The sequence below is a fragment of the Adelges cooleyi genome, unplaced genomic scaffold, assembly GCF_023614345.1.
Source record: "Adelges cooleyi isolate 19-005CV unplaced genomic scaffold, UGA_ACOO_1.1 ACOO_flye_CR_arks_rails_tigmint_CR_PRNA_23, whole genome shotgun sequence".
Lineage (NCBI taxonomy): Eukaryota > Metazoa > Arthropoda > Insecta > Hemiptera > Adelgidae > Adelges > Adelges cooleyi.
The window spans coordinates 13,328,306-13,346,135 of record NW_026095893.1 but is presented as its reverse complement, the minus strand read 5'-3'; the positions used below and the strand labels follow the sequence as shown (position 1 = coordinate 13,346,135).

At 30.4% G+C, this 17,830-nt stretch overlaps 1 protein-coding gene and 1 long non-coding RNA gene across 2 annotated transcripts; one reads left to right on the top strand and one right to left on the bottom strand.

The window, feature by feature from the left end:
- Positions 1-746: 746 nt before the first annotated feature.
- Positions 747-7,191, bottom strand: LOC126835976 (tyrosine-protein kinase Src42A). Its single transcript, XM_050568886.1, has 7 exons — positions 6,398-7,191; positions 5,958-6,121; positions 4,918-5,086; positions 4,702-4,860; positions 4,180-4,358; positions 3,198-3,354; positions 747-2,519 (listed from the first exon to the last, which is right to left on the bottom strand). Exons 1-7 carry the CDS (start codon positions 6,924-6,926, stop codon positions 2,311-2,313), a joined length of 1,566 nt encoding a protein of 521 aa, XP_050424843.1. The 5' UTR covers positions 6,927-7,191; the 3' UTR covers positions 747-2,310.
- A 1,415-nt stretch (positions 7,192-8,606) lies between these two features.
- LOC126835758 (uncharacterized) lies at positions 8,607-10,846 on the top strand. The gene is made up of 3 exons (XR_007685247.1): positions 8,607-8,730; positions 8,984-9,062; positions 9,551-10,846. It is a non-coding gene; the product is annotated as an uncharacterized LOC126835758 (long non-coding RNA).
- The last annotated feature ends 6,984 nt before the right edge of the window (positions 10,847-17,830 follow it).

The following is a 17,830-nucleotide window of genomic DNA, read 5'->3' as shown; positions in this document are numbered from 1 at the left end:
TTTAGTAATTTCATAATAATGTAAAATAACATAAATAAAGATGTCGATACTAATGTAGAAAGTAATTGTTATTACTTTCTGAGAAATGGAGTGTCTTATATTAAATTTATCTCCCTGTAAAAAAGCATGAAGATAAATAATCAAAACAAATGTATACATTTTTTGCAGAGATTTTCGCTATGCCACTATCAAAAGTATGAATAATAAAAATTGCTTAAAAAAAGTAGTTCGTGTTTTTTACTTAAGTTTAACTTAGTCCTTAGTTAGCTTAAATATAAAAACTAAACAATTATGTTAGAATGTACCAGAAATCTAAAAGTGATGAAACTACTCTCAAACACTTTGACTAATAGCCATATATTATACTGGATTCCAATTTTAGTTTTATAAAAAAAAAAAAATATATTAATATTAGAGCAAATTTTAAGTCCAAATACTATGAAAATAACAACATTAACAACCAATAATATACATATTAAAAGCATTTATTGACAATTTATTATTAAAAAAATGAAACAGTACATTTGTAGGTACAATTTGTATTATTCTTTCATTACATTTTAATATAATCCCAAAATAATGATTAATAATTAAAGCTATTAATTATACTAGATTTTATAATATTTAAAACATTTATATATACATAAAACAATAATAATAATAGTAATAATAATAATAATTAGGTAATTTGTTATTAAAATTGTAATAAAATGTCTTTTTCTTTTATTTTAATAAACATTAAACGTTTGGAATATACAAATTAACAAGTGTGTAAAGTAATATAAATTAAGGAACTAACAATAAGAATGTAATACAAATGATACGAATAAAATAAAATTAATATAGGAGTTTTAAAAAAATGAAAAACATGTATAAATATTTATAAATAAATTGTTCGTTTTCATCTAAGTATTAAATATATAGTATTCTATTTTAGCACACACGCAAAAGTACTAAAAAAAAGTAAAGAAATACTTTAAATGTTTAACTAAGTAATATAGAAAAACTCGTGATGAGAACAAAATTGATTATGCTATTTAAATATTTACATTTTTTTTTTACGTTTACCTCTCGAAATCGCTTTGAAAATATGAACACTTAGATGTTTTTTTTTTGTTTACGTAAATTCGTCAATAGTATTAAGAACACCTTTGGAGTTGGCTTTGTACTTTAAAATTATTATTTTAGTAAGTCATAAAACATATTTGTTGTTTACACCATACACAAATAAATAATGCAAAAAAAAATATTCTTTGGACACTCATTGCTATTTGCAATACAAAATTACAAATTAGATTCTGTGATGTAATATAAATTACCTTAATTAACAGAAAATATTATAAAACCAAATTTAAGGATACAAAATGTATGTAAAGAAAAAAATTGAATTTGTGATTATAGTGATGCATTAAAAAAGCAAACATTATATGTTAAGTTTTCAAAATAATTATCAAATAACTCATTAATAGTAATTTACAATACAACACTTTAGTTTTTTTAGTTAGAAAAGTTTTGTCACCATATATTATGTACCATGAATGCTACACAAAAAAATGATCATTACACATTTTCAGTGGATAACTTATAAAACTGTCGCTAAGATTTGATTTTAAAAACTGCTTTTCTTCAAATTTGTGATATTTATAAATTGTAAATAATTTATAGAAAAGTATATCACGAGTTAATGGAATTAATGTTATTAAACAACATATATATATCTCAAATATTGGTCCATTAAAAGTGTAATATGAAGATTGTAAATTACATATAAATAAAAACAACAAAACATCACAGTTCAATATTATGAGAACGCGACATCTTAAAACCAGAAACTCGTTTTAAAATGTTTTGTTGCAAATTTATGTAATTATAATAAATATGTATGACTTAAAAAAAAAAAAAAAAAACGGTTTCATTAAAAAGTGGGAAATAAAAAAGAACATAATGAAACATGTTGACGAGTTGAGAAAGCAAGCATAAAAACCTAATAGTTATAATCTAAAATTGATTAAAAGTAACATTAACTAATATATTGTAATAAAACTAAAAAAAAATATATATGTATAACTAAGTAGTTTAAACAAGTTATTAATTAAAAAAAGATACATATGTATGACTTACTGTTGATGGTCAAAGACTTATTTATCAATGCTGATAATAAATGTTGTGCATATGTTGTCGTTGTTGACGTCTGTGTGCTTGGTAAACTGCAGCTACGTGTTGCATATATATGGCAGATGGTGGAGGCATGCCATTATTGTAAGCGACGGCCGGTAAATGTGTAGGCCACTCCGAGAGGCGGGCTAAATCTCAGTAACCCGATGCTTCCTTATACTCAGACCCCTCCATGGTGAAAAAGTCTTCTAACTTCCATTGAAGAGTTTCAAATGTTGGCCTCTTCATTGGATCTTTGTGCCAACACTCAAGCATGATGTCGTACAACGCTGTCGGACAGTTGGGAGGCATAGGCATACGATAACCGTGTTCGACTTGGTGTAACACTTCAGCATTTGTCATACCTAATTTTTTTTATAGTTCATTTATCATTATTCTATTTCTGTTAAACAATTAATACTACTTAAACATACAATGAAAGGGATAACACCTCGTAGAATAATTGGATTCAATTAATTAGTAAAATATTTTTTTTTTAATGAAAAAGACTTAGTACCTTTTGCGCTTTAATAAGAGTTTGAATTAGACCAATTTTTTTTAAAAATACTCTTAGTAACAATAAAAAATCAAAGTCCAATTATAGGAAGTCTTATTATTATACTATTTTCTTTAGATCGTTCTACAAGGTATTATCCCTTTTCCTATGATTGAGCAATTACAGAAATCCATTAAAATTGCCTCTAAATTTTACAAAACAAATTTTATGTTGAAAGTTATACCCAAGACCTGTTTCACTGTTAAACTACAAGAATGGATCATAAAGAGCATACATTTAAAAATTACACATATATCATACACATGGATATGACGTGTCATGTTTGAGTAAATATAATTTCATACATGGTGTACAAAAACCGAACATACTATACAAACTTGGTGTGAAACGGGTCCAAGGCTAATTCAAATTAATCTAGAAATAAATTGACGAGATCAAAATTGGTTAGAACAAGATTTTTGTCAAAATATTTCTCCCTTTAATAGATAATCAAAACCGGTGCCCTTAAATACATATTTATAATTACCAGGATACGGTATACGTCCATAAGTAACAAGCTCAGTGAGTAAAATTCCAAAAGACCAGACATCAGATTTAATTGAAAATTTGCTATAGTTTGCTGCTTCTGGTGCTGTCCATTTTATGGGGAACCTAGCTCCGACTCTTGCTTCATACTCATCCTCCTACATAAAATTCAATATTCAATTTAATTTTCATACTCTAATACCAGTGTTACGAAAAAATAATCACATGGCTAATTTTCTCATTAAAATGACCAGGTTCTTTAACACGCTATACTAGTTTACTTTTAAAATATATAAATTTTGTAGTTATCTTTTTAAACACATATTTGTTTATGTTATATTACAGTATTAGATAATATGAACCTTTTCATCTCTCTATAATTAATTGAATTTTAACATAAAGAATAACTTGCTGAAAATTTTGACTTGTCGATAACCAATTTTGAATAATTATTTTCAAAGTTAAGTTTAAAATAAAGGATAGAATGTGGAGAGTGGGTGAATAATGCGAACAGATCAAAAATAGTCTACACTACACCAATCCTTCTATCCTAAATTTTAAATTTTAATAATTTTGAATCTATTTATTCAAAACATGTTGTCTATCAGTCAAAGTGCACAGCAAATTATTATTAATTTAAAAATCAATTAAATAAATAGATTACCATTTAAGTTATAAAAGTTGATAAAGCTCTAGGAGTTACTATAAAAGATAAAATTTTGAATATTGTCTAGTATTATAACATAACATAAGCAAATATGTATTCAAAAAGAAGAACTACAAATTTATAATTATTTTAAGAGTAATTAGTGTGAGCGTTAAAAGATTCGCCTGGTATTTAACATTGACATTTTAAAACTTCATGGACCACCTTTTTTACTTGTTAATTAACTAAGAGTTTGTATTAATAAACCAGGTTTAGTATACAAACTGTGGACCATGAAATTTGAAAACCTTATAGTTATGTATTATTTTTATTTAACCTTAATCAGACGTGCAAGACCAAAATCTGCAATTTTCACAATATTGCTTTCACCAACAAGAACATTCCTAGCAGCAAGATCACGATGAATATAGTTTTGAGACTCGAGATATGCCATACCAGATGCTATCTGGGCAGCCATATCAATTAGTTGCTGGAGTTTTAAACCACGTCCTTTACCTGTAATCAAAATAGTTAATAAAAAATAACAAAGATCCAAATAATGAATTTATAACAATCATTCACAAGTGAACGATTAACAGTGAATGAAGAGAACTGAGTGGCCGAGTGGGTAAGGCGTCAGCGTGTTTTGCGCAAATTGTTGCCAGTTCGTTTGTTGGCCACGGAACTTCTGTTTATTAGGCAAAAAGTCATCTGGTGAAAAGGCACTGCTACATCTCATTTTTGGCGATGAACTGACGACATTTTTTTAGACGACGAAATCATCAAGAAGCCATCCATGATGATTAAATCATCATGATTAAAGCTGCATTATGATTTACAAGTATTTAATTATCTTTACCTTGTAAAAACTCCAAGAGACTTCCGTTTTTCATAAGTTCAGTGATAATATAAATAGGCTCTTCCATTGTACATACGGCATATAATTGAATAAGCTTAGTATGTCTGAGTTTCTTCATGATTTGTGCTTCAGCCAAGAAATCTTTAGGATCCATTGTGCCTACAAATAATTACGCTTAGAAATAAATTTGTTTAAAATAACAACTAATTAATTTACCAGTTTTCAAAGTTTTTATAGCCACAGGTGTTGTATTATTCCATAACCCTTCCCAAACTTCACCAAACTGACCATGTCCTAATTTACGCACAAACTTCAATGAGGATCTATCAATTTCCCATTGGTCTCTCGTACTATGTGATAAGCCACCTGTGACTGGTTTTTCAACCTAAAAATAATTTGTAATTGTATAGATTGTACAATTAACAACAACACAATATTTATAACTATTTTAAACAAAATTATCATTAATCATTATCGAAAATATGAAAAAGGAATTATTAACAAGTTTTTATTTTATCTTTTAGTTACCATTTTAATGTACCTATGTCAAATTCATACAAACAGCAAAGGAAATGGATACTACTGTGATAATTATTTATTAGTTTATTTGTATTCTCCTCTCCATTAAGAAATTGTCATATCAGTCTCTCCATAATAAATGTTATTTTCTTTATAATTAGCACAATATTAAAAATAAAATCTTTCAATTTTTGGTTGAAGAAACATTTTTATTATTAACATAATAATTATAATCTCTTTATATTTTGAACTTTCTAAAGCCAAACATCCCAGCAGGTTTACATATGAATCATTTTCGGTTAAATTTAAGACCATTAGAATAAAAATGTATTAAAAAAGTTCAGTTTATAAAAGAAATTATTTAATATATTTTTCTGGCTTTAGACTATTGTTTGGTAGCATTTGAACGATATAAAAATAAAACTGAGTATAAAAAAAAAAAGGTATGTTATACTTTAGTAGTACAGAATTCTAAGTAATTATACTTTACTATTGCACAAAACAGAGAACATAACAATAGTAACCCACTGAAGTTAGATTTTTTTTTAATCTAACGTGTTTCCTACCGATTTATATGGTACCTATAGTATACTTAATACTATACTGTCATTGAAGTACATTAAAAAATGATCTATAGAAAAAACATTTTTGTTATCTTTTTTCTTTAATACAGATATTTCAAAACAAATTTTGAAAAAATGTGAAGACCCTATTGCATTTTGATTTTTTAATTTTACCTGTACACACGGTTTTCTTAAGTTTACACATAAACCATCGGCATCTTTGCTGTAGTATTCTACAAGTTCTTGTAAGGTTCTAAAAGTGGTTCGACGAGCAATAAAGAAACCTCCTTCATCTAACTGTCTGATGCGATAATGCTTGACAGTATCACCATCACGGACTGAAAAATAATTGGAATACTTTGGTTTCAAACTGAGTTAACATAAAATAATATATTAATTATAAGACTTAAAATATAAAACTATGTTGATTAATACAATTTTAAATGACTACCATCATCTACTAAAAATAAATAAATACTCAATAAAGCATCTATATCCTTAAATACAATTCACAATACACATAACGAATAGTCAATAACTTATTATAATAAAAAAGAAATCGCTAGTTCAAATATAATAACAATGTTATAAGTATTAGTCATTTGATAACTTACCAGATAGAGAATAATCATTTCGTCTGCTCTCTGAATCACGTATTAAAAATGCTCCATGATCATTTTCAGGTAAAAGCAATTTTTTCTCGGCCTCTATTCTCTTAATTTTACCAAAATACCATGGTTCAGCTTCAATAGATTTTAATTTGGCCACATAGTTTGAAGGAATATATCCTTCTTGCTTAGTAGCTTTACTCCTAGCAAGCCACCAGTCTCCTTGTGTATCGTTGAGAATTTCCAAATGTTCCCCCTTCCTGAAACTGAGGTCTTCATCGGTGCGTGCATCATAATCATATAGAGCTACAAATATTTTAGCTGAAGCATTAGTAGCATTTGATGGCTCTTGATCAGGTACGGGAGGCATTGGACCATTCCTGACCTCACGTATGTTATCATGCGGTGGTAATTGTATGGGGACACTGGGTATGGCTGGTGATCCTATGGCATCCTTATTTCCTGCATTCGATGGTGAACCTGTTATGTCTTTTTTGCTGGATGAGCCCCTTTGACAACTAAAACAGCTGCCCATTTTACTTAGTGTACTGATCGTTGCTCTAAGCTTTTGGACACAAACTTAGAAGCGTTTGTGCATGATAACAGGCGTAGTATTTTGTAACAACCACCTCAGCAAAACTAAACAAAACGTTACAATTACAGATCGATCACATTAAATAAATAATTAAATTAAATTTGTAAAAGTAAATCAAATTGTGAATTATAACTTCATGCGACAGATACACAAATTACAAAATTATAGCTAATTAAATATTCTAAGCAATAGGCACCCATAATGTGTAAAACTAAAAAGTAAAAACACAAAAGGCCAATAACTGATAAGAGCCGTGACGTCGGTCGAATACCATGGAAGAAAAAAATAGAACACTATAATTTTTAATTTATTATTCCTTTTCAAGATTATAGATAATAGATATTAAGATTTATTTAATTAAAGCATGATATAACAAACTAATTAGTTGTATTACATGGATTTAACACAGAATATACTAAATTAGTCTATTTTGTGATTTTAGAATGTCTAAGCCTCAAAGTAAGTTAATCAAACTCACGCCCTTAGAAGATAATATCTTCTAATGTCGTGATAAAAATATAAAATTGAAATTCACCTACAAAGGTAGCTCAAACCTAACTTTTACCACATTTTAATTCATTACCAATACGTTCCTTTATAATTTTTTTTTATTACTACCCTGGTTAAAAGTACTTCTATCTTTCACCTTTTTTATTATAAAATATAGCTCGTAAAAGTACCGAATTATTTTAATAAAATTTTAACAAGATTGTAGTGTAAAAAGTATATAAATATTAAATTATTTATTAAAAAATATATAAATAAAACTAAATTGTATGCATATTATTTGAAAACATGAATATCCAAGTTAAAAATAATTATCTTAAGTACTCAATTTTAGATTTGTAAAACAGGTAGCACAACTACTACTTTTAAATAATTTATTCGTCATTTGTTCATTTTTAAGGTGATTCTGTTTTCTAAAGGTTTGTATAACTAATAATAATCAACTAATATCAAACATATATAATACATAATAAAACTAGTAATATTGTGAATTATTAAAATCTAACACTAATTAGGTACCAAATAATATTACTCTATACTCTATACCCTTCAAACTAAATACATATAAATAATGACATTTGACAACAGGCAATATACATAATTTAAAAATCATTCGATTATTCCCATCATTACTTTAAAATGTTAATGTATTAAAGGCCCATAGCTTAAATGACACACCAGCTGGTTATCCGTTATTGCATAATATCACAACTTCATTATATTATCAATTACAATGGAGAGCAGGAGAAGGATTAGCCGCGATCCTATAAGATATTACATCAGCTATATGTTATGTTATAATATCGTGAAAGTAGCTGCATTATAATAATTTACATGGTATATTTAAGCCATGGATGATGGATAGATCCTTATCTTTAATTTTCATGGATGTTAATTAATGTGTTTGGGGCAGTTCTTCCAAAAAATGATAAGAGATTAGAGTTCTTCCAAAAGATAACACAATTTTTATTTTATCAACGTGACCATACCAGAAACACCAAAATATAAATTCAAATTCTATCAGTCTGCCAATTCTATCAGAAAAAAATTAACTAAAATATTACTAACGTTTATCAGAGTTAACTGTTATCTCTAGAACCGAACAGCAATAATTCAAATGATAAAAAAATCAACCGTGTTAAAATATATTATATTTTCTTAAATAGTACAAATTTTTACGATGCATTTATAATGACAAAAAAACAACTAGTTCATATGACGACTACGATAATTATTGGTAAATAAAATTTACTTTCGTTTCTTATTAATATTAAATGAATATTTATATTAGAATTCTTTTTTAATTCATTATTCAAAACTCTTATTTTCACATGATATAAACTTGCAGTATTTAATATGAATAACATAATATATTTATCAATTATTGTAGCGACAAAGTTCATACATACACTATGTGGTACTAATTTGTGTGGCAATATTATTACATCCTATTTGAATAAAACTATGTACAAGTAAATTATGTTTCACAGTATGATGGTAGGTCGTCTGAAGTCATAAAAAGCTTATCGGTATGCTAAGAAATAATTGTTTTATCATTTGTCTATAGAGGTAAGGAAAATACTTTAGATTTGTAGTATTAATACAATTATTGTTACAATAGTAATTTAATATCAATCTAAAAACCCTAATATAGAGTATTTAAAAAAAAATAAATCAAATGTAAATTATATATTTTTTTTTAATAATTTAATTTACTATTTACTAACATTGTTAGTTTTTTGTACAAGAAAAATTGCATTTTCTTGTAGATCTTACGCTTCATTGGTATGAGATAACAAACTAGGTCCACTTGATATATACTGGTCACAAATATAGTCTATTCATGAAATCACTCTTCTTAGTGTTATTGATAGATAATTTAAGTTGAATAGTATAAAAAGTTGGAAGTTAAATGGTATAAAAAATGTCATTATAAATTTTCATTACATTTAATTTTAACTTCACAATTAACAAACGATAACATTAGTAAACCATTTAAAATTGCTTTTATATTATAATTATTATTACTATTATTTATCCATTATTTTTTTTTTCAGCTGGAATGTGACCCGAGGAACATTAAATTGACATGTTATTTTTATATTTCTCCATGGACACTGATCCATAGACTGATTTTGAAAAACATCTGGTTTTTTTAATGATAATGCCGTCCGGTGGTTGTCCGTGGAACGCTGCGCGTTGATTGCTGCCCACGAACCGCGTGAGATCATTAATTCCTGTTACCAGTCCGACGATTTGATTTAATCTCAAGTTCATAAATCCGTTGGAACACACAACCATCGCTGCCGGAGCATAACCCGTCTCCGTCCACGCGCATCCTATGTGTAAGAATTTTCTCTCCTTAAAACTTATCGTAACCGCTTTGACCGCCAAGAGTTTCGTTTTCAGTTAGGTATACTACTTATATTGACCAAAAATTTAATCATATTTTTTAATCATTTGAATAACTATTACTGAACAAATTCATATTGTTTAGTTTGGTTTATTTAAAAATATATATATCCAGAGTAGCTTAATATAAACTAATTTCTGTAAAGTATTAAGTGAATAATAATTATTTAAAAAACCTACTAATAGATTATAAATAACATTCAGTCTTACAAGGTATTTTAATACCGTCAGTTAAATACATTATTTGGTATTGAATACTATTTTTGATAATTCGTTATTAATTATTTAATTATTATATATAAACATTTTGTATGGCACGGGATAATATTTAGTTATAGTTTTCCTTTTTTTTTTAAATTCAGTAAGACAATCAGACTGATTTGATAATCTCACCAACATATGAGCAAGTTTGCATTAAATTACATTAAGTATATATTTATTAAGTATGACGTTTATACAATTACGACCCTAGTTTGATCATATTTATTAATATAACAGAATTGTTTAATCTAGTTTACAGTAATTTTATAGTATGCCATATTCTTATTATCCCATGCAACAATTTTTTTTCTCTTCACAAGTCTTTATCCGGCAATAGGTTCACTTTGGACTATCTACTTATAATGTATATATTGATTTGTGTGGAAACTTGAAAATTAAATATATGTTTTATTCTAGTTATTTATGTTAGGTATTATAACTACAATAGTGTCATATGTTCCGTTTTCCTTGCTCTATTATATCCTTTAGGTACTAAATTTTGTTAATAATATATCTTCTAAAAGACAAAGCTCATAAAATCCTACTTGTATTCATTAACTACAGAATACAGATGTAAGATGTGGTAAAACTAATTTATACTTGACAGCCAAATTTTGCAATCGTCAATGAGTTAAGGTAAAAAGTAAAATTTTTTTATTTAAATAGTAATATAAAACATTTGTGGGAAATTTTAATAAAATTATTATTATTTTATACCAAATAATATTAAGTTATAATATAACTTATAAGATTTGTATATAAGATAGGTATACTATAATATAATGTAATTTATTATGAATTTTACATTATATAATTTTGCGTGTATTATGTATAGTGTATATGATTTAAATTAGATAATAGTAAAGATCTAACTACAATTTGCAATAAAAATAAGAACCTAACTAAAGGCAATGTTTTTGATATTAAAATACGAAATTTCTCTTAGCGGGTTTTTGGTAAAATCGATGTTGGTACTATCTGTGGTATTACAGATTTTATGGGTTATGTAACATTTATTTCTTATCAAGCGTTATCATTTTTTGGAAGAACTACCCCCAACTCCTATAATGCTACCAAAAATGTATAATTAATTGGTTTCCAAAATGCGAACAATCGCAATAGTCAAAATACACAAAACTACACGTCGTGTCTTGTAAACACACAAATAAAAATTGGTTAAAATGGAACAGAATATCTTTTCCGGGTTACTTCGGTCCATTACGACCGTTTACTCCGTTTTGCGGAAACTTCACCCGTCCATTGGGGCCTTCATAATCAATACAGCAGACCGTGTGTCTTGGTCAGACTTGCAACATTGATTAAGACTTTAGGCAGCGGGATCTTCCTCATTGGACCACAAATCCGCAGCACACTCAGGTACAACTCTATACAGAAACCCTATTAATTTTTTCGCTTTTAAGCGTTAAAATACCCCAAATTTGTAATTTTTTTGAGAAAAAACTCTCTTACGGTGGAAGCCTAGACTAACCTCAAGGTTCAGCTAAGCTAACTTCGTTAGAATTAAGGGGGTGCAGAAAATAAAAGAATAAATAATATATTATTTAAATTTCCTTAGGTCCTGAAAATATCGACTGCCCCAAATGTTGAAATCGTGATAGATAAAAAGGGTAATTGTTGTGAAAATAAAATATACGCCGGCTTTAAGTATCACGGTTGCTCTTTATTATTTACACAAAAGGTTAAAAACAAGGTATATCCATAAAAATGTCCGTGTATCCATCTACAATGGAAGTGTCCGGTGGGGTGGCGAGCGCGGCCTGTCGGACGAGTAGAAGGGAAAGCGGGCTCGGGTGTGATAAGTACTCGGCCACCACCGGGTCGCGATGCGACCGCGTCAACGTCTTAGCAAGTGGCATGCACAAAGTGCACGGACAGGTGTTCCTTGGCCTTTAGCGGTCTCAAGAAGAAGTGACCTGTCAGAAGCTTGCGTCAGTTGCGACCGAGGAAGTCTTCTCTCTCGGCTCGTAGGCAATTCCAGAGGGCCAGCAGGAGCAGATCCATCGACGATGCTTGCCTTCATCTCGAGCCTGAAGCTGTCTGACGCCAAACGGTACCGCTGTAAAAGCTAAAAAAACTCCGCAATAGATGATTAAACACAATTGGTAAACGTCATAGCGAATGCCATGCACTAAGTGCATGGGACAGGTGTTCCTTGGCTTCAGTGGTTCACCCCGAAGGGATCCCCTACGACTGCGGCCCGCCTAGTAGCACTGGGGGGCAGATTCTCGAATGTTGTCGCTTTCGACGAAGATTTTGTCGCCATATTAAACCAATGGCGACAAAATCTTGTCGAATTCGATATACATTCGAGAATCGGCGCCCTAGGTACTAATTGCGGGCCGCAGAAGGTGTGTCTCAAGAAGAAGTGACCTGTCAGAAGGCCACTTTACGTTGGGCTCGACGTCGCTTTAGTCGCCTTTTACGACAGGCGCGAGAACCTTGGAAGTATTCTTTCTCCCCTGTCCACAGGGATAAAATGAGGGCGTGAGAAAATGAAGGCGCTAGGGAGTGAGGGTGTTCAGCGGAGGTTGGACAGCTCTTGAAGACCAGGAAGCCGATTGTAGAATGTTTGTCGATTTCGACAAAATTTGGTCGCCATTTTAAACCAATGGTGAGAAAATGTTGTCGAATTCGATAAATATTCGAGAATCGGCCCACCTGTGTTGTCTGAGAGGTGAGGTGTACCTAACGTACCCGAGTTCACAGGAAGAGAAGGTAGGTTAACAGAAGATTTTCTGTTAACCTATTTTCTGTAATGAGTTACATACCAATAGTCCGACGGCGTACCAAAAGTTACCTGGCACCTTCGAGTACATCGTTGTACACGTTGCCGCCGAACGGCGTCGGAATTTGTTTTAAAGTTGTTTTCTTTTTGTCCACCATTTTGTCGAACTCCCGCAGTTCGTCCGGTCCCATGCGGCGAAGAATAGGCTTAAACATTTTCCTCGCCGCATGTGTTATCTCGTTTTCCGGGAATGCCAATATCGCAGACACTAGGTCGATAAACTTGGAGTGTTGACCAGGTTCGCGGACCTGCTGGGCTAGTACCAGGCAGGTCCCGAACATATCCCTTTGTTGGTTCAACATTTCCGTCTTGGTCATTTCTTTCCACACCTGTTCCTTCTGTCGCTTCTCCTCCTGCCGCTCCTCTTCCTGCCGCACCTCCTCCTGTCGCTCCTCTTCTTGCTGCTCCACTTCCTGCCGCTCTTCCTCCTCGTCTCCTTTTGCATAACACATGTACGAGTAGTACGCTAGTACAACTAAGCCCAGAGGGGCAGCAATCCATAATGGGTTAAACATTCTGTAACAATAATTAACAATAATTGTTATAACAAGTAACAATAACTGTTGTCCAGCGTTGACTAGCGACCAAAGTGGTTTGTAGAATAGTATAGACACTGGCTCTATACTATAGAGCCAGTGTATAGATTTAATAAATCGACGCTCAGCTGAGAAACACATATACATCAAAAGGCAAGCCATATGTTACCAACAGGTCTCCATAAAAATTTAAAAAAAAAGTATTAATCCGTTAAAATTGAATCCATTCCAAATGGAAAATAATAATTATAATTAGCAATAAATAAATATCATTCCTATGTCTTTTAAGCTATGATTTTATGGATTGGCCATATTTCTTTAACCTAGCTTGTCACTTGTTAAAATAACACCATTTAATGATTTAAGAACATCAATATATCTTACTTTCAATGGTGATACCGATTCGTATCTTGCTTCCCAACGTGTAGGGAAAACTTTTTGCCTAATTTTTTTAGCAAAATCTTCCTGTAGGGCTAAATTAATTTTAATAAAATGTATTGCAACATTTTATTTAAATTTTTAAAACGTGTTGACGATGAGTCATCATTTCCGGTATAACGGCGCTGTATAGGTATAGAGGAAGATGTTCGCCCGTAATCGGTCTCAGTCAGTCGTGAGCGCTGAAGATGACAACATTGTTGCCGAAATACGACGTATTCGCGGGGAGTATATAATTTTTATGGTTAAGGGTTTTTATTATTATTTCATACATGATAAATATACCTAAAGAAATTGATGTCGGAAAATCTGTATCAATCTTAGCGTATGCTGATGATATCGTAGTACTTGGAGAAACTGAAGACGATATAAAAATAGCAACAGAGGAATTAATACGAAGTGCCAACACAATAGGATTTGAAATAAATGAAAACAAAACCAAGTATATGTGTATAACAAGAGAACAACCACAAATACATCAGAAAAGGAATATACAGATCGGAGAGTACACATTTGAAAAAGTACATAGTTTCTTGGTTCAGAACTAAACAGCCAAAACAACAATCACGAAGTGATTAAGAAACGTGTTCTAGCAGGTAACGGATGTCTTCATACACTATCTAAGTGCCTGCGCTCAAAGCTACTATCAAAAAAATCGAAAATGAGACTATACAAAGTAATAGCAAGACCTATCATAACGTATGCGTGTAAGACATGGCCAACAACGTTAGAGGATGTGAGAAAGTTGGCTATAGTAGAAAGAAAGTTTCTAAGGAAGATATGTGGACCTAAAATAAATAATGTAACACAAAGGTATGAAATAAGGTCAAACGAAGAAGTGTACAATGCCTTTGGAGAACCAAATATAATTGGAGTAATTAGAGCCAAAAGACTAAGCTGGCTAGGTCACATACTAAGGTCTAACATGATTGCAAAGGAGGTCCAAAGTTGGAGGCCACGAGGAAAGAGGCCCTTAGGCAGACCTAAACAACGATGGTTTGATAAAGTCTCAAAGGATCTAACAACGCTAGGAGTTGAAAACTACGGGGAGGTAGCAATGGATAGAGAGAAATGGAAAGAAGTGTGTGTTGCAGCAATGGGCCTGAACGGTCTCTGGAGCTGAAGAAAAAAAAAATATGATCTATTTGATTTTTTACCACTTGGTTTGGGGCTATCCATGTTTGTTTATGGATATCATTTCTAGGGAAATATGTACTACTTAAGACCATTCCATTAGTTATACAGAAATTAATTAGACGGGCACCATTGTCGTAGCTTGTGTCATGGAGACTATCTCGGCCAATCGTTGGTCTATATACCTCCTCCTTTCCTATCAGTATTCTAATCACTAATATCAGTGTTATTGGCTGCAGTGTTATTGGTGTTATCGATTTTCAGAGAACTACTATAATAGTATCTACTTTTATAAAATCGATAAGAACTGTTTGACAAATAGATAAATCTTTTAAATTTTTTATTTTTATAACTGCTTTTGTTCTTAAATCAGGACCTAGACTAAGGGTATCTAAGTTAGAAATTGTGTCCCAAAATTCATCTTATAGTGCCCTTTTAGCAGGGCGTCGCCCTGTCTGCCCCCCCCCCCCGGTAGTTGCGGCACTGGGAGCACCCGAAAATCAACTTGAACCAAACAGTAACGAAATAAGTGACAATCAAGAACAAGGCAATGGAACAAACGTCAACATTTACAATCTACGAGACAGGAGTAATATTAATAAGCCATTACGTTATGATAACTCAGCATTTTTCGCAGCAGAATCCGATCCGACAAGTTTCAATGAAGCTGTAAAGTCGCAAAATGCAGAAAAAAGGATTGAGGCCATGGACAACGAAATGGAGTCTCTTAAGCAAAATGAAACTTGGTCTTTAGTTAACTTGCCTAAAGATAATTATGTCCACACCGAGCTAAAGTGTTCATGAAAACAAAAACATCTATTAAAATTTCCCAACACGAACGGGACACGGTTTTGTTCTTAAAAACAGACCATTTTGTTGAAAAAAAACAAAATTGTTTGGAAATTGTCAAAAAACATCGAGTTTTTGTTTTGTTTTAATATTTTTCGCTCTGTGTGGACCCGGCATAACATACATTTTTTGTTGCATCGCACAGGCTGAACCAGTGATCCGATAAGTAATCTGAAAACAGATTTGAATTCGTCATGAAGTTTACTTATTATCGGTCAGGGTACTTTTTTGATATATTATTCCTACTATGTATTTAAACGCGTTTGAATATTATGTAAAATTTCAACCTTAAAATCAAATTCGGAAAGGGTTAAAGTAAAAAATTAAAAAAGTGACCTGACCGATCATAAGTAAACTCAAATGGTGAATTCAAATCTGTTTTTAGATTCCTTATTGGATCACTGGTTCGGTCTGTGCAATGGAATAATACAATGGTACGACTTACACGTTTCTGTTGTCTGTAGGTATTCAATCTGTGTACAATATACAATTGCTATCTGCCGTTTTTCCTGAAATAATAAAGCGTGTATCAACTAATACCATTATCAAAGCAAGACTATAATAATTGGTACGACATACCTTCACGTTTTGAGTCCTGTGACCTTATTATACAAGTGCTTGTCTGCCTGTTTTTGGGAAATAAAACTCGGAAGACAAAAAACTTAGAATAACATATAGTATATTATTATAACAATAATACCTACTTACTATTGAAACCTATATTGACAAATAATGGCCAATAAATCTCACGTCCCTGGTACGTTGTTGATGGCCGGCTGAGACCAGCCCACTCTTTCCCTAATGCGTGTCTATTAAATATATTAAGTATAAAACTTTTTAATTAATTATTTAATTTTTAATTTTATAAAATTAAATTGCCTACAAAATAGGTTATAAGAAAACATTTCATACGATCATCCATTTTTTACTAATACATCGCTAAAAAAATATATTATAGAAATCATCAAACTGGGAACCCAATAAAACCAAAATTTATCACGATTATCAGTTTAAGAAACAGTTTTTTTTTAAATATTGAATAAAATATTATAATTACATATTAATTATTAGCTCCACCTTGTGCTTCGATTTAGGTATTTATTAAGTATTTTTATTTTATAATATATCAATAATTGTAATAATTTATAAAACAAATTCAAAATTTTATAAATTTAATTTTATTTGTAAACTAACTCAATGTTTCAAAATGTTTTTTTTTATTCTTACACATCAAACTACCTACTCTTTTGGTTTATAAACTTTTTAAACTATTTAAACCTTTTTTTTTAATGATGTAAAGTAACTTCAAAGTTTTGCTAAATATTACTAAAAAAGGCTATATTCAAGAGCCCATTACTTAAGCCCTAAGATTTAAACTAAACATTTTAAAATTTGTTTAGCAATATAGCACTTACTTATATGTATATAAAACATCTGGTAAAAGTTTGGCAATGAAGACTTATTTATACTAGAAGTTGTAAGTAACATTTTTTTCAAATTCCGTTTTTTAAAACTAGCAACTACGTATAACATCTTTTTATTCAAGTTCTTACAACTTTAAGCAAAAATAATTTTCTGTTTTAAAACGTTTACCAGATGTTCTGTATACATAGAAGTAAGTGTTGTACAAATTTCAGAATATTTTGTTCAAGCCCTAAAAATGTATAGGCTCTTAAATATTACACTTTTTAGTAAAATACCAAACATTGAAGTTACTTAAAAATAAAAAATAAATATATATATGAATAAAAAGTGTGATTACAGGTGTGTCAGAATTAAACAAAAATTAATTTTTTAGTGTGTCAGAATTAAACAAATTTTGTTATTTTAATTAGACTTTAAGTCGGCATACAAATTTAATGAAATTTATAAAAATATAATTTTAGCTACTAATCCATCAA

Excerpts from the sequence above, each read along its gene's own strand:
- LOC126835976 (XM_050568886.1), bottom strand. The coding sequence starts at position 6,926 with ATGGGCAGCTGTTTTAGTTGTCAAAGGGGCTCATCCAGCAAAAAAGAC. Across the intron at positions 6,122-6,397 it reads AAATGATTATTCTCTATCTG|TCCGTGATGGTGATACTGTC; the intron begins GTAAGTTATCAA and ends ATTATTTTTCAG. Across the intron at positions 3,355-4,179 it reads GTCTTGCACGTCTGATTAAG|GAGGATGAGTATGAAGCAAG; the intron begins GTTAAATAAAAA and ends AATTTTATGTAG.